We start from the raw sequence: 22,855 nt of genomic DNA on the forward strand, positions 1-22,855 counted from the left end.
TCTTGAATAAACAGGTAATTTTAATTTTGAAACAAAAATTACTAATTATAGATTGAAAGCTGGTTGTTTTAAATATATTCATGTCTGGTAACCGTACAACCCATACAATTCTAAATAAGATGAAACAAAAAACTAGAACAATAGTATTCGAGCGCTTCTTATTGGTTAAAAAGCCTTCAATGATGTTGTAGTTAATCCCTAAACCACACGCGGTGACGATTACAACGCACCTATTAGTCAAATTAGCTTTATTGTTGCTACAAGTCAGGGTTGCACAAGAGCAATCCGCTTACATACGGACAATTATGCCTCACAATACGATGAGTCAGCAGAAATTGCTGGGGCGTTTATCAAAACAATAGTCTTGATAAGTTAATAAAGCAAGGCGCGAGATGCCTAACGAGCGATTATCGAGCAATATCAAATAGGCGGTTGTCTCGTGCGTGTGACATAGAATATATTACCGAGATGACTCACAGCCTCCATTACGAAGTCTTGGAAATGCAGACTAAAAACCAATAACCCAGATCTAGTGACGATACAGTTTTACCGATATACGTTACGAAATTCCAAGTTTTAAAACATATAGTGAAAATATTGCGCATTGAAAGCGAATCTCAAGAGCTGTTACGAAACATTAAGACAACGAACGCAAGATTAGGAGATCTGTTTGCAGCGAGGGCACTGACCGAATTCCACATTTATACCGCTAATTCATGCACAAGAGTATCTGCATCCTACAAAGACCATATTACGAGCATCAACTCGGAGCATAGCTAATACCGTTTATTCGCGCCCGACTACGACAATAACACGTTAAGAATACTTAAATAATCATAACAATGTACATGACTGTAATACAAATAATTATTTCTTCAGAACTCAAAACTAGACCACGAAAATGGTGTACGCTAGTCACGATTAATAGAGAGAACCAAACAGACGGCAGACTCTTATCTCCTCAGATCGTAATTACACCTTGTATATTTTGATCCAATAGACTTATCGACGATGCGTGAACAATAACTGTCGACGTTGGCGCGGTCATGTTAACCTGTGTGTCCAAGTTAGCCTACCTGGGAATAGATTTTTATCGAGCGAAACAAGAGAATTGATGTAATCAATTGCGTCATATCAATTTTTAAATTTGACATTTATTTTTATATGGGATATTTGTCTACAGTTTTTAAATTTAAAAACCTGTCATATTAACTATACTAAGCCAAACCATGGGGTAGTACACAAACTTCCGGATATAAATATCATAATTGACAAGCTAGCATTAACATTATAACGTCATGTTTGACAGCAGAATTTATAACGAAACATTCTTCTCGGTCAAAAGTAATATTTAATTAAGTTTCTAGATAATCCGGATCAGGTGAAGTAGATTTAAGGCCGAGTCCTCTCGATAATTGGAATCCGTCTCTAGTTTCAAACACCTGCTACTGTATTGAGAATTTTTCTTTTTACGGAGGCTAGAAACCGGATAGATACAATGTAATAAACAACTCAATATCGTACGGCGAATAGATGGACGAACTGTGCGTTCAAAACTATGAATTAAATTTGAATATTACAAAATCCTCTGAAAGACTATTTATATTGATTAATTCTGATTGAAAGAAAATATTTATTCATTGAACAAATACCTAGTAGCTCGTACTGTTTCACCTCTGCGATTATGAATCGTTCGGGTCTCAACCGGTTTTAACGTTAATTAAGAATCGGTTTTCAATATTATTAAACGCTACTTGATCTATCGGTTTTGACACTACTATCACGTCTATCTGTTTAACAATTAATCGTTGTGCAGATGAATGATTTACTAATAGATATTTAATTGATTTTAACCCATTCTGATCGAAATAATATTTTAATTAAGCTTCAGATAAGTAAACACGTAGCAAATGATTAATCTTTTTCGGTAGCATTAATTTCTGTCAGACAAAAAAATATTCAATTTCGGTTATCACGATCCGAATTTATCTGTCAATTTGGATTCCCAATCAGTTACACAAAATTCACGCTTATCATGAAGAGAACGTTATCGAACAATTTGCGAAAACAATGTCAATTTACACAACTCAAATTCATGAAAATCGTGACGGATAAAAGTGATTTCAGACTAATTACAAAATGCTTTTGCTTGGATAAATGATATATTGACAAAATTTATAGGTTTACCTAGAACGTGACTATCCCGATAGGAATCGCTTCTCATATCGAGATCGATCGACATTGATGTAATTAATAGCAAAACGGGATATAGTTGAGTGCCATCTGAACTACCGTTGCGGATGATGTGACATGTGAGGATGTGAGAGGTGTGCGTGGGAGTACGGTTGCCCTAATGAACCTAAGGGGAGTGGGGAGGGACAAGGGGGGTGTTGATGGTAATGCTGCAATGGCGACGGGGCCAGCCCCGGATGCTGATCTATTGGATACTGCGCGGAACCAGCATACGCCAATTGCCTCACCTTCATATCGTCGTCGACGACATTATACGTTAGCTCGGTCTCCTCGTAGCCCGTGGATGCCATTCTCTGCTCGCTCGTCGTGGGAGGGTCGGGTGAATTTAAGCAGGTCTGTATGAGCCGCTTTCCCGAATCTGATGTGATCATCGGTTGAAGTTTCCGCGTCGCAAATGTGTACACATGTCCGGTTTCTGACGCAACCAATAACATCACTTGTGTTCCCGTTAGTGTTGACAGTTCGTAAGCCTGAAATAAAAAGAAATATAATTTATTAAACTTATTCATATAAAGTAAATCCTGGCAAAGATAGAATTAAAAACGTAAACTTTTTTAAGGAAATAGACTGACGTAACGGCGTTAGTAGTATGTAGGTTCTATTGTTTCACAGAAGAATTCCTAGTTAAAGTAAATAACGCATGATCATTTTTTAATGAATACACTAACTACACTAGAGATATTTTGCCTAAACTAAAGGATAAATGTGAGAAATGTTACTGTTATACCCATATTTTTTTGACCTTTCGCCTCTCCCACGCCCCTAATTCGTAAGTAAACCTCTATACGTTTTCGGGAGCAATATCACTCTCTCACGGCTTTATGTGTGCCCGAGGAATTATCACACCCACTAGCGCCACCTACACGATTTAAACCAATTACTGTTTCCAGACATCACTGTAATTTGAACTCTATCATATCCAACATAAGAGATATTTGTTCGATAATAGATCAACTTTGACGCCGACAATTGTCGAAACTGTAATGCGTTGTAAAATGTTTACTGGCGCCTAGAACACAACATGCTTATGTAAACATATGAAGAGCTAAGGTGGTCGGAACAAATTCATGTACGACACACATAAATCGATATTAATTCAGCAAGATTTATACAATGTCAGAAGATTTTATCAAACATTTCGAGGTGGTAAAATCTCATAATTAATGAGGAACTGTAATGACAATAATTTATGTATGTGCCGGTGCGAATAACACGCCCTACTAGTGCTTAAGCAAGGTGTCATCGATCAATGATATGATTGATGATAAGCAGTAATTAGCAGCTCAATTGCATTCATGATACTAAGTGCATTAAACTCGAAAGTGATTTGACCCTTAACACGCAAAAAATAAGGTCTGTCGGGACACTGCCGAAATTGACAATTACAAATGCACCAGTAATGAGTTTTGTTGTTAAATATGATTGACGAGGAAGAAAAATCAGCAAACAATCGTATACAAATTAAAAATTCCAAAAAACTCTCGATTGAATGGTCGAAATGGCATCCAATTATTATTAAAGACGTCCGGGAGTTTCTTTAAATTGTCAAAAGTCAAAAGTGCAAAAATAATGAATTATTATCGAATTAAGTCATTAGTGAAGCATGTAACGGGAAAATTAAATGTTGGCGATTATGTAAGACCATTTAAAAAAATATATATGTGATATAAAAGATTATCCATTACTTTTCAATACATAGTTCAAGTTAGTGATACTAATCCATTCATAAAAACTTGTAATAGTGTAATAGTAAAGTTTATCTAAAGTACTCTCTCGTCTCTTGTTCAAATTATGATGAAAAGAGACGGGCGAGTGCTTTGTTAACACGGTTCAACACTGGTATATTTAGAAAGAAAACCTTTAAATATCGTTATTCTATTATTAAAACCTTTTCTTCAACAATTGATGTATGAAATCAACCGTTAAGAATTGAATTAACGGGCAGATATCTATTATTTTTAATAAATGTTTCACAAGTTTATACGTAAAAAAATATACTATAAATAAAACCCTACATCGATGATTGGCAGAGCGGCTCCCTTTTAACGATTAAGTTTTGCAAAAAAATACACTTGACATGTGATCCAGTTAAGTCACAAGAGATAGTAGTATCAGGTGCAACAAAATTCGAAAACGGGTTGTCCAATAAATGCGCGTGCGCCGAATTAAACTACGTTTTTTTAATCGCCCCTGGAGGCACAAAACGTATTTCGCTATGACCAACATGAAAACAATATTGCACGACGATATCAACATTATGTTAACGAGAAAAGGGAAGTAATAATAATTATAGTTTAAAACTGCAGTTAGGTGCAGTATCAATATAATAGTTATATTTTATCAGAAGTAACTTACAAAATATGGTGCAGCTATGTGTGAATCTCCAATCATTTTATACGAATGGTTGCGTGACTAAACTTACTAATTAATTTGGTCTTACGTTTTGGCAGAGATACAGTAATGAATATTCAGGCGTCTGTCACAAAATGCAAGTGACAATGATAGTCTTGCGTTACGATTTCTTTGTCGAAATACACATGTTATACCTCTTTATACAGCCCTAAGAGTTCTTAGATGCTTTTGAAGTTATACTTATTTTGACGCGTTAGGGAAAAATTATGAGACTTAATTTATACAATACACACCGTCACTAATAACCGACACCCTGAAGTTACCTATAGTCAACATTTTATTTTTTTTTGTGATATTTAAATAAATTTTATTCAACTAAAGAAGTCGTTATCATAAAACTTTCAATGTATTAAATACCCTTTTTCTATTGTTAGTGTCGTTTTTTCCACAAAAACAGATTTTTTTTAAAGATTTTTATCTTGTTACGCCGAAGAAGTATAACTTCTAACGTGTGTACATAGTGTACAAGTTTTGTTATAAATACTTCGCAATATTATATATATCAAACAATTAATTACTTGCAAATATAATCCACTAATGACAGTTACAATAAATCGGTATTTATGCAACAACATGACATCTTTAATTCATTATCTAGTAATTCAATAAACATCAGACATTCAGAACATTACAAGCAAAGAAAACTAGGATGAGACCTGGCGCCAACATCGACATGGCGACTGTTCTAAGATTTCACCTACAATCAGAGAAAATTCTACTTCGAAACATCATTAATAACCCAATGCCAGACATTCATAAATCAATTATTAATTAGAAATATTTGCAATCTTCTATATGTATATAACAATAAAAATACAAAACATTATCTACTAAATTTACATGTACACGCTGATACAGGGAAATGTCAAATCAATTCGTTAATATAAGAATTACCATGAAAGACATAAACGATGCAGATTATACAAAATTTGTTACTTGTACAACGGAGACCTGTCGAGCTCAAAATAAAAAGTATTTCAATGTAAAATAAGTTGTGGTCCAGTCACAAATTAATGGAAAACATTTGGGACATCGCATTACGAGATGTGACATTTCTCCAAGTGCGCCTCGAGAGATGGCGCTCAAAAAAACTGCTAATTACAAATACAATGCAGTACAAAGCGACCGCTTTTCCCACGGAGCATCCAACGCGTGCGTACCGAACATTTTAGGCATGCTCGTCTTTTATTGCCAAAAATTAATGCCCAGTAAACAGCCCTTAATTGCACGCCAGCCTCGTTTAATTCAGCTTCTGACAGAGAACAACCAACGCGTCACAGCAAGAGCGGTTCGCGGAAATGAGAATTCATTGCAAAAAGCCACCGTCAAATAATAATATTAAAACCGCGCATATGCAGTGGTTCTTAACCAAATTGTAGTGCACTTGATGCATACTTCAGGTTTTATAGCGTTTTAATTTTATTGAATAATGGCACACGTTCGTCGGCTCAGACCGAAAGCTTCATAATTTCAGACATCTTCATCGCCTGAAGGCCATTGTGGTACCAATAAGTTATGTTGTAAACATACAAATTATTTTATAAAAATAATGAGCATTTAGTATATAAAATGCCTACTACACAATATTTCAGTATGAACGACATAATAACACAAATTTAATGTACGTTCAATTTCAAAAGAAATTATTTGAAATTAAAATTTATTTTAGATTCAACCTGCCGCATTTCCTTCGAATGGGAAACATCTGAGGGCCGAGTAAATTTGCACTTACAAACAATTTTCTGAACAAAAAGCATTATTTATTCTGGCGCAAAAAATTACGACAACGATTTGTCGCCTCCTATAGCGACCGCGTCTCAGCGTGAAGTATTAACACCATTAACGAAAGCTACAAGAACCAATAATTAAATGCAAACTGCAATAACAGCATAAAATTCAACTCGTTCCTGGCGGTAATGGAGCCTAGAAGACCATTATGAACACTTACCAGACTCACATTAGTATAGAAGCTAACAGTAATTGTCAGGCAGGCCATGATGGGAATATAAAGGTGCTAATCAAAGTACTACGATGTTTATTTCAAATTACTGGGCGGCAAGTCTATTTTTTACTATTTATTTTTATTTAATTGTTTTACAGGAAGACCACAATCCAAATAATATTTAAATATAGAATATAAACATACATTAAATAATTATCAAACAAACAGCTCAAACAAATATTGGAAATTAGTATGTCAATTGAAAGAAAATACTATTTGTTTAAAACTTAGAAATCTTTACAAATAAGATTTGTAAGATCAACGGGCAATCAAAAAAGTCCGTTATATGAGTTTCTATTTTTCTGGAATTAGTTTAGGATAATCAATGTTCACTATATGGTAAATGCGAAATAGTAAAGATCATGTAATATTATATTAAAAATTCCAACACGGTAAGATAGTATGAGTAATGCTCATTCATAAAACTTGTACAATTCATGTAAGATCTAGACTATAATAAATACAATTATATCTTCTAGTCCAGATGTTATATTGCCTACTCAACGGATCAGCACGAACCTATAATTTTCATTATTTGCTATTGATGTGAAATAATTTAAAAAGAACAAATAGCATTTATCTTTAGCCCTTTTACAAAAGGCGACGTTAACGGAAAATTTTCCGAGTTCTTGAACATCTTTTTATATTACAACATCCTTGTAACACATTTAATTTGACTGAAAGGGCCGACATAATTTAACTCATAATCAACGGTGTTCTGACTTGCAGTATGTCGTTTAACAAAATTACCACATATTTTTTAAATAATATATAAAAATTGTAGAAAACTGACATAAAAGTTTACTTTTGTTTTTTTAAAATAAAAACTTTTCAAACACAAGTTGTAAGTTCGACAGAAGTCAACAAATCAAATAAAACGAAATTGGCTCAACGGCTTCCCTATAAGGGCGCAGTTTTGACTTATAAACGCACCGTAAACACGCATCATATACACCAGGGACCGAGGAAACCCCAAAAACAGGTTATGAAACAAGGTTGCCATATTTGTGTAGTACTCGAATGGATTAAGCGTAAAAGGTCTAAACGGGTCGTCTCCTGCCTACCTGAACGCCACGTGGCAGTGTCTGCCAGCTCAGCTATCTTTACGTCATCGCACTTGTAAGGCGAGGATACTGTAGCCCTATTTGCATAAGGCTGATATTAAAGGCCGTTAAACATATACGAACATTTTAAATTTATACACCAATTACTTACTAAATGAAATTATGAATCGTTTCATTACAACTGTTAAAAGCCTGCCTACGCAACAGGCTTTAATCGTGATAATTAAAATTAATTTTAATTTTGAGGTATCCAAAGCGTAAATCAATATCAATAAAATAAAGTGCTCCAAGGCAATGGCGTCAATACAATTTATTAAATTTTAATATACAGTAAACATAAACTAAAATAAGATTTCCGTTTAACGTAATATCTTTATCAGGCATAACGACACGCTATTTGTTACTTCATACCAAAAGAAACTACTCTCGCGGTATACAGCGATAATTAAGTTAAGAATCTCGATGTGAATCTTGTAAAGGGTTGCCAATTCTCCACACCCATTAAAGTCGATCGAATCGTCGGTAATGATTGAAAAGTGAAAGCCAAGACCATTATCCCATTCTACATTGGATGTGACACGGTTTAATATAAGCACGGGAAGGTATAACATTATCACAATTATGCTAACGAGTAGTGATCTATTAATCCCGTCAAAGCCTCTACTTGACCTTATAATTAATAAGGGGTACCTTTAGTTCCTATAAGCATTACCATTATATTGCAATTAAGGTTTAGTAAATGACATTGAGCACAGTATATCTATAAAAATTTATTGTTGATAGAAGAAAATTTAAATTTTAGATTGCATACAATATTTATCGCTGATTGAACGTTGCTGCCAATAAATAGCAGCTTTAAGGTGAGTGGAGCGATTAGCTGAACGACTTCTAAATAATTATCGATTATAAATGAAACATAACCGTAATTCCAGAGGCAACAGAGCGGCGTGTAAATAACGAGTTGACACTTTTTGTGAAAGGTATGAGATAAGCTGGATTTTGTGAAAGGTTTTATAAAAGAATCAAGTATTCAATAAGATAACTTAATTACCTTGCACATACAAAAGTGATGTAATTAGTTCAAACCATTAAAAAGTTTATATATGAGTATGATCATGCGATAAAATGATAATAAAACCCGTATTTTTATCAAAATTAATTTCATAAATATTATACAAATGAATTCGGTTAAAGAGCAAATTCACATCGACATTTATTCCTGAAAAGTGAGAACTTTAACTCGAGTGACTTTGCACAGCGGGCAAAATTTCTTTTGTCGGCTGAATAAAATTAAAGAACCTGATCTCAATGAAATAATAGATTCTATAAGAGACAATGCCCAATCTAATAGAACAATAGCCAATCCTTGATACAATAACAGGCATACTGGGTCTTAACTATGTATTATAAGACCTAGTGTTACATGTAAATTTAATGTGGTCACACCGGGTTTCAACAGCCAGTGTCGATTGCAGGTTTATAATCGGTAGATTTCATTCATAAACAGCGATAATGCTTATGAATGGCGGTCGCAGCGTGCCCTTAAATTATTGTATAAGACTTCCATAGGTTTCGTTCGCCTATTGCCATTTATCGAATGTTGTTCATGCAGTTAGGCTATCATTTTGTGGGCGCTAACTTGACCTTGATTTATTAAGTTCATTGAGTAGTATAGGCTATAAACCACATCTTTACGCCGCAGATGTTCAAGAGGGAAATCAATTTGATCGTCGTAATCCATGTGGTGATTAGTGGGTTGAGTTACAAAATGCGTATTTAATAAATGTATTTACATTCAATACATTTTATTGATTCGTAAAAAGTGCAGCCGAGCACGCTAAGGACTTAAATATGTTTAACTGTTAATTTATTTTCATAATGGCTGACTGAATTAATTTTAGTGCTAAATAAACAACGTTTATCTGTGATCTCCACAATGCGAGGGTAACAGGAGCCGACTGAAGCGCCGCGACGGTGATACCATCACGCCGATATGCATCAAGGAAGACCAGTTGTCAATACATTTCACCTGCAACTTCAACTTGATGGCCTGTCGGTGACCAGAACGAGTTCCCATGAATTGTGTTCCTTACAGGACAATTTTATACCCCTGTCCAATAAGATGTACCAAGTCCTTGAATACAATATGTTAATGTTATCAGCTATCGATCCAAGCTTTATGGGCCCTTTATTCAAACCTTTGTTAAATCCTATCAAAACAAATGTTGCAAGGTCTAGTTTTGGTAGAAATCCACTTTTAATTGAAACAAATTGTCTAGTTACAGAAAGTCTGCATCCAAACAAATAAGTACTTAATGCCTAATGGCCGCTGTGAGGCTAGATATTTCGCCAACCTTATTTACTGGACAATTCATATGTCCGAGGAAATAAACACAGGTGGTCCCAATGAAAGGTTCCGTGGACGCCAAGCGAGTCTCTAGAGATGCCGCCCTCCCTAAAAGGATAATAATACGTCGTTTCGATGTTCTCAACTAAGTGTATCCTCGGCAACCCGGGAGAAATGTAAATGAGCCTGGCACCTGACAAATAGCTTAATTAACGATCGACATGCGCCACCAGAATTATTCGGATTATCTAAATACTTCATTAACGAGCTTGAAGCGCGATTAAGCACAATTATGACCAGTTTATCATGGTCGTTACATTATGTTGCGTGAGGGTGTCCTAGATATTTTTCACTCTGCAAGTTTAAAGCTAGCAAGACTACGTAATATTTTTGTACACGTTTTGAAAAATTTATTGCACTTAATGGCTTTCGAATACAACCAATAATTTTGACCATATAGGAAACCAATAAAGGGTTCACGACCATATCTATGATTAAGACTACAAGGCCGTTATAGAAGTTAACTTGTATTACAAGATAAGGTTTTTTCGCAATGTTATGCATAAGTAGGCGGCAAGTGGGCGCGCACGTGATTGCTTTGTGACTATCGCTTGCCACCGCACGACCAATCGCGTGGGCGATTGCCGCAATACTACCTGTGATGAGACCAATCTAATTCAATGGTTTCAAAAACCTTACATCTGATTTAAGAATTATCATCCAACCTTGATTCTCGATCAAGGCTGTAAAAACGGTATCGTTTGAAAGGTCTACAGAATTCCAGACCACGCGGTGACCGCGGCAAGATCTCGTTTCACATCAAAACCTTCTCCGTTCTGGGAAACAGCCGTAAAAAACATTTAGTTAGTTCAATTGCACGAAGGCGAACTTTCCCACCGAAATCCTTGTGTTTGGTCATTTTTTTTAATTGACATAAAAAGCAAAATGCCGCCGCTCCTGCACTCGTAATCAAATAAAAACTTACTCGGCAATGTATAATGTATTGGATTCGCGGTGCCGATACATTATGGATGGGGCCCTGCTGGCTGCGTTCGGATATTTTGACGGCGAGCTATCAGACGTTATGGGTGGACTCGATACTTTTTACCCGCTGATAACATCGAACAGAATAACTAACATACCCATACTGAAAATTTACGTACGTAGCACAGATGAGAATACTTGTAAAAACTTCAATGTAATTAAAATATGTATATGAAAAAAAAAATACAAACCGGTGGCCATACAATATTTTTAGATCTAAGCCTCATATTTCTGTATCTGTTTCATGATCAATCTAATAGGAAAGTAGATGATCAGCCTTCTGTGCTTGACACACGCCGTCGACTTTTTGGGTCTAATGCAATACGGTTTCCACACAATGTTTTCCTTCACAGTAAGAGCGAATGTTAAATTAAAGTCCATTGGTGCACAGACGGAGATCGAACCTACGACATCAAGGATGGGTGTAGCACGCTGAATGAACTTGGTCAAACTACTAATATATTTGATACAGGGATTAATACTATTCTACTAATACCAAAACGCAGTTGGTAGGACAAAACAAAGTTAACGCGTTAAGCGTAATTTATATGGTACATTAAGGGATTACAGTAATTATGTACACTGGTGTGCCGCCGCGTATAAATTTCTTAAGCGAACTTGTAATGTACCATTGCATTATCGCAAACTGTGAAATCGCGTGAGCCTTTTGAATACTTTTTTATAGAACAGGGGGTAAATAGATGTTAAGTGATAGCGCCGCCCATGGACACACATTGCCTTTTAAGAATAAAATACTAAATGATGAATTTAAAATAAATACAGAAGTTTTAGCCGCGATATCCAAAACGAAGGAAATTTAATCGGTTAGAAATAGATTTAAAACTTTACATGTCACACACAAATATTTATAAATTAATTTAAATCGGTAAAAACTGGACTCTTAAGTGACGCTACTAACTTATATACAAATTTGGTTCAAAAATACAAAAAAAAATCATTTAAGTAATGTAAAATATTATTATTTGACTAATTCAATATCAAATTGGATTTGAGAGCTAAAGTTAAGTCACTATTATAGTTACTCTTAAGTTACTTTAAATTATATAAGTATTATTTATTACTCTCATTTACTAACACACCACCAGCTGTATTCAGAATGCCAGGTGCATGTGAACGTCCAGTATCAAATTATTACTGTTCACATAAATGTTCCCAGAAAACTTACTTAATAAATACTAACACTAGCCTGTGTATTTTCTTTGTTAACTAAAATTGATGTAGTACCTGCTTGAATTACTAAACATCCAAAATATTTAAAATATATTCGCAATAAATGGAATTCTTATATTTTATTATTACTTATATGCGTTTCATTATTCGTGTAAGTCTAAAATATAAACAAGGACAATTACGTAATGCATCAGTAATTTTTATCTTTATTAAAATGCCTGAGCATTTAATTACACCATATTAAAATACGCATTACAAAACCGAATTACGACGGCGAGTCTTTGAAATTACGCGATTTCTTTTTTAGTACTATTTTCAAAGCTAAACTGATAAAAATAACATACCATAATTCTAAAATTATCAATGCGAAAGTTTATTATTCCGTAAAAACGTTTTATGTTTATGCTAAACCGTATTTGTTGAATTTTTGTGTCCATTTATTCTAGACTATATCACACAGATAATTGTTGAATAGTTCTTGGTATACGTGTACACCATTGACCGTTAACTAAGTTTATCATCTACCGATAAATTTGCCGATTAGTCGATTGGACGACAAACTGTCGCTCTGTTCAACTAATCAGGGCTCTGACTGTCATCTGTCTAACTCGAATCAAAGCTGTGCGTTGAGATTGATGTTGGGAACAATTTAGAATTACTGAATTAATTTAAGTACAACAAATAGAATAAGGGAGCGAAGTTATTGGTAAAACTTTTTATAATACAAGTCAAGTGGAACCATGCAGTGCGTCGAGTGCCTAAATCTATGTACCTTACAGGTTCGATTGATTGATTTCAATGAATGTCGTTGTGAAAGGCGCTGTTGGCTTTCAATGGCACTTGCGTACTAGGCGTGCATAACAACAAGGCGTTCACTCTAGGTGTCGTTCGGAGGCGGGCCCACAAGCTAGACATTCCCTGCTGAGCGACCAATCAATCTAAGTCCCCATGCCACTCGATATTCAATGCTATGATGGTGGATTTCAAATAAGCGGTAACGCAGGTAAAGTTCTAATTAAGCTGGCCAGTGTGGTTTAGTACTTTCTTAAGTTTATGTTCGCCTAGTAAAACAACTATTTAAGGCGGGCATGCATAATAATTCACTTAAATTAATTAAATCGTTGGTGGATTAATTTTAATTTTTTGTTCAATAGGTACTATTATGTTTATATATATATCATGAAATATATATCAAGCGTAAAGTCATGTCTAAAGGTTATTATAAGAAATGTTTGTAATACTGCGAAACGATTAAATATATTACAGCAGCACTCATAATAGCTACATTCCATCGAGCCTAAACACTTTGAAGTTGAGTGCGGAGAGAAGATCAAATTAAACAATTACCCATTGCGTAAAACACTACCTAATTGCAGGGCGTCGCGATGGCGTCGCCGACCTATATCTCACGACCCGTGTTTCGTAATTACAAGCAGCAAAATTTCCGCCCAAAATACACACAAATTTACTTACTTATTCATAAATGTCAAGTTTATTTAGTTATAATAAATTAGTCAATATTTAATAATCACAATGATTTTTTACAGTTAACAAAGTAACGCGAGAGCGATTACGAAACAATGCATTCGGTAGCTTTTTTAAATTATGTAGGTATTCAATAAAAAGTTTTTTTAGTTATTTATTTATTTAGCTAGGCTAGCTGACTGAGCTAACAAACTCAACAAGGAACCAAATATGTCTTAAAAGGTACTAGGCGAGCAGAGAATATCAGAAGTTCCCGAATATACTCGCCATTATAGACATCTAGCGGTACTGTAACGAACTACGAGCTTGAACATAAAGAACTGTTTCGTTGTAACGTGTTCTACTATGTATCAAAATCTATTATAATAGATTTGTGTAAGGGACATCACTACATCAACATATACATTCGATCAAGACATAAAACTTAAAGACTTTTATGATATCAGTTTAGAACATAATATCAACTAGTCGTGTGGGAAAATAATCTAAGTCGCAATCTACATCCAGGCTAGTCCCTAATTAATTTAGTAATCGCTCGTGACGACTTACTCCAGCCAAAGACCCAACCACGAAGCTAACGAAATCACGACTCAGCGACCCAACGATAATCGTTATTTTAAATTTATTAAAATGTCCTCTTTAAGGACTATATCGGACCTATATCGGACTGTATAATTTATTCCCGCTTCGGACAAAAGCAGTTTAAAATGAAAGCCATCATAGGGTAAGGAGTTTTATTTAAAAGCAATGTCCATTCATTTAAACTGACCGGTTATGTCTTAAGATCGTGATCTTTTCAACATTAGACATTTAATTTAACCCAAGCATTATCTGATTGGTTACTTCAATATTAGTTTATTCACCGCAATGCAATTAAAAGTCACGTTAAAATTCTTAAGTATACAGTAAATCCTTTAGCTACTAATGCCCGAAGCTAGATTCTGTCGGCTAAACATGACAAAGTCGGCCCAGCCACAATGCTTGCCGACGAGAAACCAACGTTTGCCGACAAATCGTGTCCCTCGAAGCCCCCGCGGCGTTGTAATTACTCTTGTATTCGAGGCGCTTGACGGAAGATGGACCAACTGAAAGATTGTCAAGATAAACCAACGGACGACATTGGTATTCAGTACACACGACCAAAGGTAATAAAAACATTTAAGTTATAAGAGATTGGCTTGGGGAAGAAGAATTTTTGTTTGATGAATCGTTAAATCAATTAGGAAATTACGCATAAGAATACATATTATGTGATATCTCTTAAATCAAAAAATCGTTACCGTGGTTTTTAGAAAGACATCTTTGTCTGCTCTTGATAGTTAATCAAGAGGAAATTTCAGTGAAGATGTTTGTAGACCAGAATAGAAATACATATATTATTATAAAACTTAACCCTTTAAGAAACTTTCTTTTTACTTTTTTTTTAGAAATAAATTCATCGTCATACAATATGGTAAACCTTCAGGTTTATTAAAGATCGATCAAAAGTTTACTATCTAACAATAAAATAAACCTAACGCATAAACAAAAGTTAATTAACCTTTAACAGAATCAAAACAAGATTTCCAATACGATTAGATAGTACCATAGAGAATAGATAAATGTATAGATAAAGTAAAAAAGGCTTAACGAGAACGGATACGTTTCGTGTCCGAGTTGAGCACGCTGCTAACCCGCTGAGAGACAGCGCTCGCGTGCAATGGCCACGCAAAAACTGATTGTGTAAACGAATAAAAATAACTATAGGCATAAATCCATATTTAATAACTTTGTATTGATTATTTTATACATGACTTCTATTCTTCCATGTAAAATTACAAAGAAGCTGCTTTATTTTCATTTACAGGCTGCTAACTATGGTATTTGCGTGAAACTGTTACGTGAATAAAAGTTAAAAAAATGTCACCTACACAGAGTAAATATTTTTAATTGATCTCTACTTCAATTGCAATTCTTTATAAGATACTAAATTGCCATTATCTGTATCATCTGAGGGTACATTAAACTGGATGTTCTAGGATTAATGGTATGTCCACATAGCAAAGTCACATCTCTACACAGATTGACAATGTCTACATAATGAATCAGGGAATTGGCAAACCTTTACTATTCAAAAGCTGCTATGATAACTGAAATAATATACAGCAGATTCTTGTTACTTTGTAGGTATCTAAATAATTAATAAACTAATTAACTAAAATAATTTTGGAATCCCTTTTAATATTTTTGTCATAATTTATGTATGTAGGATGATGGGAATACTATATACTATATATAAACTGAGTCTGATTAAGGTGCTAATAATAATTCTAATAAAGAATACATACATTCTGACATTGTCATAATAGTTTGTAAGAAGGGATTGAATAAGACTATATTTTTATATGTTATAACTCTTTAGTAAATTTATTTAGTTGTAAATAGACTTAGTCACTTTAGCCGAGATTATATTATGGATGTTTTGGAGAATTACATTTGTGTTGTAAGTATTAAATATGCACTTAACATGTGCGGTTTATACACATGTTTGTTTCCAGTCATTTTAAGATTAGATTACCCTGGCAGAGCACAAATTTATAAACTGATGAGATGTTTTATCTAATTTTGAGACTATTAGATTTATATTGTTAATACTCAGTTTAGGTACTTTTTTCCTCACTTTTTTAAGTCAAGGTCTAATTAAATATGGGAATCTAATACTTACATAAAAGTCTTAGTGCCTACAAATAAATTAATAGAAAAAGTACAGAACATTATGCATATATAAAACTGACAGTGCCATCTAGCAGTCACGTGCAAAATTAATAATAACAGCTGGTTATTAAAAATTTTAAGCAGCAATAACTTTTAGCTACACACAAATAAATTAAATTATTTATAGAAAGACATACCTGTTAAGCTTATTAAAACATTCAAATATCAACACATACATACACTTAATATGAGCATAAATGAAATGGATTTGATACTACCACACAACAGCTGTTACCTCATACTGTCAAAAGTTATTTACCCAAATGGTAAGAAAAACACAAATAACATAAAGATTACTGTGCATTTTTTTGTTACAAAGTATGATTTTGATTAAATTATATATTAATATTGCTATAGAAGTTTACAGGCAATATTCAATAATATTATGATTTTCAAGAGACAGAGAATAACATAACCTATAAATATGAATCTAAATAACTTTTACTTCAAAGCCAAATGCACATATATTAAAATGTGCAGAATTGTAATTTAGATACAGTTAAAATTCTACTTAGTTTGGTTAGTTATTGACAACCTCAGGCTCATTCAGAAGTTGCTTAAAAGGTTTGACTGACTACACACTTCAAATGATTTTATGTTATTATATTATTTTACCTGGATTTCTGTAGATTTTAATTTGTCCTATTAGGTTTATGATTTAGCAACTATTAGCCTTTATGGTAAGATAATATAAACTCAGACTGGTTGTCATTTTGAAATGGTAAACTGCAGGAGGCCAATCTGCCTTCAGCGCTACAATTTGTTTATCATTGTATTAATATAACAGTGACTGTAGGCTAAATATTTTTAAATTCCACTATAACTTTGCTACTTGGAAGATATTTTAAATACACTTTCACAAAACTTTTTTTGGTAGTAAACACTCTTGAACTGCATAGATATTAATATGGAATGTTGCCAAAAGCACAGGCGACCCACCTTCTTCATGATGCCAGTCTTCCGCTTAGAGAAAGTAGTGTACCGCCGTAATTTGTTGTCTATGTATTCCATTTTAATCTTAACGCGCCCCTTGGTCTTCTTCCCGTTAGAAGGTGGAGACTTTTTTGGTTGGAGAGATGCATAGCCGTCATCTGCCATATCTGGCATCCCACAGTGCTCCAAACTAAGACTTTGAGAAGGCCTCTCATCATAACACTGGTCCGAAGGCCGCTTCACGCCGGATCTTGGCACAGGACAGGGCTGCATGCCAGGCCTTAAGCCGCCAAGGGAACTCGGAGGGCGGCCAGCTCCATACATATCAGGCACTTCCCCAAGGATCCCCATACCATTACCGTAAAGCCCGAAGCGGGACTCCCGCGCTCCGCCGGGCGCGTCCATAATAACCTCGCAGTACGCCACAGTAACCGGTGCGCGCACGCGCAATACACACTTCACCGTTCGAACGTCGAACGGAGACTGACCGAAAACGCGAAAGTACCGAGGGCGGGACTGACGACTTGGCCGCTCGGACCGCAACTGACTTCGCACAGTTCTGTGCCGCGCGCCTTGATATCTAGCCGTCTCGCTTACACACAAATTAACAAAAGCCGAACGATAGAGATGAAAAATATCTACATGCCCGTAATCTGACACATCCGTAGGAAACCGGGAACCCGCGAACGTAATGGTACCCAAAATATGTATGAAAATAGAGCTTTTATTTTAAGTTTCTTTCGTAAATAGAAATAATAGACTAGAAAGCTTGCAGCCCGAACGCAGCTCTCTGCGAAGTAGTGGGCTGGCCGCGAGCCATATTTAGAATCGAGACGTGCCAAATAAGGTAATGGCGGTCAAATGGGGGCCACTGAAATCCCTCCTCCTTGTTGGTGATTTTCACGTCTAATAATTAAAAACTTTGTCACGTTTTCCACTTTAAATACCTATGCATTGCAATATTAATACCTAGATCATATTATACATCGGAAAAAACAATACTTTTTATTCATAATTAGATTTTCCTTTTTGGATTAAAGTTGCTATGAACTAATGGTATAATATAACCGAATGTTTTTAATCTAGGTAAAAGAAATTATAGGCCTATAGAAATTATCCTATTTTGCTTGCTGCTAACTACTTGTCTTGTCATGCCTAGAAAATATTAATAAAACAGTCGCAGATGTGACATCCATGCCACATTGGGAATTACGGAAGTTCTAATATTACCTATAGAAAGATTGCAAAATATTTCATCATAAAATAATTTATTATGATACCTATACAAAAGTACCACAAAATTTTAGTAATAATCTTTATAACGTTAACTCTAGGTAAATATTATTAATTTCAAACTCATGTCTTCTGTAATAAACGTAGGCGAATGCTATAAAGACGATAAAATTGAAATTAATGAATTTTTATGGTAGTATTAGTAAAATTTACTAATTTTGTACGGTTTCCGCCCACAATTGAGCTCAATTCGCAATTTTCCTTTTTTAGTCTTTATTATTTTATTTTTTTAAGTCACAACTTAGCACCAGTTCAGCGACCTTCTTGTTCTTCTTCTTGTCAGTAGTTAAGTGATTTTTTGTTAAAATTAATCACACAAAACATTTGTTTTTCTCTTAAATTTATATCGGACGTTGCAAAAGAGCATCATAGCGAGACAACATGAACTATTGGAGACGAGAGAGTAAGGGGCCAGTAGAAGGGATGTGGAAAGACCAATAACGATAGGGTGATGATATAATTTACTGTACCTATTATTTAACAGTGGATCATCCACTCAGGAACTGATGAGTTTTTGATATAAAGGAGAGGAAGTCTTTTAATAGACGCCTATATTTGTATGAGTGAATATATATTACTAATTAACATAATAACAACACATTTTAAATTTAGAAATACAGAAATATGAAAACATGGTTGTTTTCTTCTTGTTTTCTCTAGTCATTTCGTTTTGTGAACTGGCGATCTCTAGTGAAGTCTTTTCTGGGAAATACAACCTCCATTCTTTTAAAATAAATCTTTTAAAATGTCAAATAAATCCTAAAAATTGTGGTGTCTATGACCTAAGGCAGCTGCCTTTTATGGCTATTCTGTGGGCTATATTGCCCACCGCTGCTCAGTCAGTACTCAAAAGTTTTGTATTAAAAACTTACGTTCTAAGGTATTTACATTTTTGTATGATATTTTAATATGTAGGTACTTAAGCGTTAAAGATATAAGTTCTTCTCATCGATTTTTATTATATATTTATGATAGGTGTTAGATTGTTCGTCACCTATCTACTACTAGAATTCGTTTTAATTGCAATCAAAAAATATATGAATCGATTCGCACACATTCGAGCCAAACTCGGCGATTGCCAGACATGGTGACTGACGCAATGCCATTCAATATTATTTACCACTAGGGTATTGAGTAGGGTGCCAATATCGATATTCTTATTACAATTGATATTTTTTATATTTCAAGTATATCAATATTTTATTGTATTTTACGTTTGTGATGTTAGAACCGAACATCTTGGTATAATTACCTACTGCTCACAGATCTGAAACTTCACTACTCTTGCTGTATAGTGCTGCCATTTAAATAAGATTATATATTTAGTGACAAAAACAAAAATGCTATGGCAAACATTATGCTAAAATTCTACCCAGCCCCCTGGCAGCCCCAGTAAAACTTGGTTCTTTAAAGTTAAAAGTTCTAAAATTTTTACTTCTATCATTTCCAGAATGCGTTTAGGACATATAAGTACGCCCGATCATTTAGCAAGGCTTCGTATTGTTGACAGTAATATTTGTGAGTGTGGAGAAGATATTGGTGACTTCGAACATATTTTCTTTTTTTGTTCCCAATATGACCGCACCTCCATTCTGAGTTCCTTACAATTATTACGTGTTCCGTTTCCGGCTAAATTCTCCTGCCTTACTTTATCCTTTATTGTATTATAATCTTCTTTCATAATCAATAATAATACTTATTAAGATATTTATGTAAATATTATGTTTTTAACTAGGTTATCCCTTTGCTTCCTTTTGATGTGTTTCATTATTTTTTTCTCGCGTTTAGTTTCCGTACCTTTTACTTGAAACTGGCATAAATTTATAACTATTGCCATTAATTAAAAAAAAGCCATGGGATTTCAGTTTTTCACTACAATTTAAATAAAGTATAATATGGCCCTGAATATAAACTTTTTAAGTTTATTAAAGGGAAATAATCCTTATTTTCTAATCCATAACCTACAGTGCTTGTGGTTTGGCACCAGCTGTTCCTGGTAACAAAATATATTTTCTATCACATGACACCTTAATCCTGATAAATTAAATATCATGGCCACGTCAGCTATTCGTCAGTGGTTCGATGAACTGACGGTGTTAGGTTCTGTCTGAAAATGGTAACACTTATTATATTCAATCGCACACGTCATCCGCAACGATTGTTGTAATCTTATCTGATACTATGTTATATACAATTATACATATATTATCTTCTATATAAGGAATTGAAATTTATAATTAAGGTATTATGATGTTTGAATATAATGTTTATGAGAAATAAATATTTTACAGACAGAAAATCACATTTTATTTTTATATGGATACCTGTAATATGAAAATTTTATTTCAATTATATAATTAATTATCTTGATAGAATTTATTATTATGCAACAAGACTTTAAATGCTGAAGTGATTACGAAGGTATCAATTATTAGTCAAATAGTAGTAATAAAACCTAATGCCAAAACCTATGCCTAATGTCTAAACAGTCTATCTAAGTCGACAAAAAAAAGATGAATGGGAATTACTTAACTTACTACAATACTATTAATTGATTCAAACAAAAATAATTTCTATCAAACATTCTATAAATTCTACACAGAATTCTCTTTAGCTTTATCTATACCTACTAAAAAAAACTAAAATAAACGCCACAGAGTCCACAATGCATAACAATACCTAATCACTAATTAAAGTTGACAGTTGAGAATCTGCGGAAATCTCATGGAATTTCGCAACACACTTTATGTCTTTATTCATTAAAAGGCCATTCTAATTAAAATTACTTGAGCCGTGTTACGCGTAAATAAATTGCGGAGCGAAGCGCAGTCGCTTGTTGCGTCCTCTCTGCATTTTCTTTTTCAATCTTGTTACATATTTGTGTGGCTTGACACCAACACCTACCGTGTTAGAGCGTACAATGCGGGCTGTCGGTACTACAAAGGTGCCCAGACGATTTGCGGCCTGCGATCTCGAATATATCGCGACAATACCATAGTAAAGTCGTAAGACGATGTATGGACGAGTGCGTTCTTTGTTTGGCGCAGATTGCATCTTTTCCGGCTAATAGAATGTCGGTTTTAGGATTGATGCTTTTATATTGAATTTATTTTGTTTCATAAATATTGGAATTCCATAGATATCAAAATTGTCATATCTATAGGGTTACATTAAATTTTACATTTACATTAAACATATAGGTACGCTACCTAGCTTTTAAATACTTTCTTTTTATCATTTTCGTGTCACCTTGAAATTATATACATACTAGCGGATCCGACAGACGTTGTCCTGTCTACACGTCTTTAATTTCAAAATTTCAATTTTTAATAAGCCATTTTGATGAAAATTATTATTCAAATGTTATGACAATATCTAACGATCCAGCACATGGTCACACACGATATAACACAATGATAACAAAACTTTTTTTAAATTTCAGGACAGACTAAAATTAAAATTCGAATATTATTTAAAATTTGACACTGCGATGGTAACGCCGTCTGTCGGATCCAATGTAAAACATTCCAATATCAACAACAACTAATAAATTGAAAATTAATTAAAAAAACATTGTCCAGCGGACAAAATTGTGAATCTAAACCATTCCCAGATCCCCTTGAACACACACAAAAAATTTCGTCTAAATCGGTCCAGTCGTTTAGGAGGAGTTCAGTCACATACACACGCACACAAGAAATATATATATTAAGATTTATTAAAACTTAAACGTATGAGGACCGATATTTTTTAACGTAATATAAAAAATATTCCCCCAAAACTGCAATAACCATAGATACGTACTTTCTGTTTATATTTAACATTCCTATTCATAGACTAGATGTTGGACGAAGGGTAATCCCCAAACTTATCAGCCGATATGAAAAGCAGTTATCGGATACAAAGTACAGATTAAGGTATACTAACTGTTTATATACTTATCTATTATACCTAGGCCATGAATAAAAAAGTGCATGTCGATATCCTAAAAGGGTTTCTAATTAAGCTACCAGTATTCTTGAGAATTTTAATTCAAACTAAGATACCTGACCATATTAACATACTAATTACATTTGT

At 34.1% G+C, this 22,855-nt stretch overlaps 1 protein-coding gene across 2 annotated transcripts in view; it reads right to left on the minus strand.

Annotated features, from left to right (window-relative positions):
- LOC110993362 (serum response factor homolog) overlaps positions 1–18,040 on the minus strand; it is a 147,699-nt gene extending 129,659 nt beyond the window's left edge. The window contains exons 1-2 of one of the 2 annotated variants that reach the window (XM_022259588.2): positions 17,492–18,040; positions 2,481–2,723 (exon numbers count right to left, since the gene is read on the minus strand). In XM_022259588.2, coding sequence (XP_022115280.2) covers positions 2,481–2,723; positions 17,492–17,890 — 642 coding nt within the window. In that variant the 5' untranslated portion in view covers positions 17,891–18,040. The remainder of the gene's footprint in view (positions 1–2,480; positions 2,724–17,491) is intronic. The other variant, XM_022259590.2, reaches the window with a different exon arrangement.
- Positions 18,041–22,855: the final 4,815 nt, after the last annotated feature.

The sequence above is a fragment of the Pieris rapae genome, chromosome 3 (assembly GCF_905147795.1).
Source record: "Pieris rapae chromosome 3, ilPieRapa1.1, whole genome shotgun sequence".
Classification (NCBI taxonomy): Eukaryota; Metazoa; Arthropoda; class Insecta; order Lepidoptera; family Pieridae; genus Pieris; species Pieris rapae.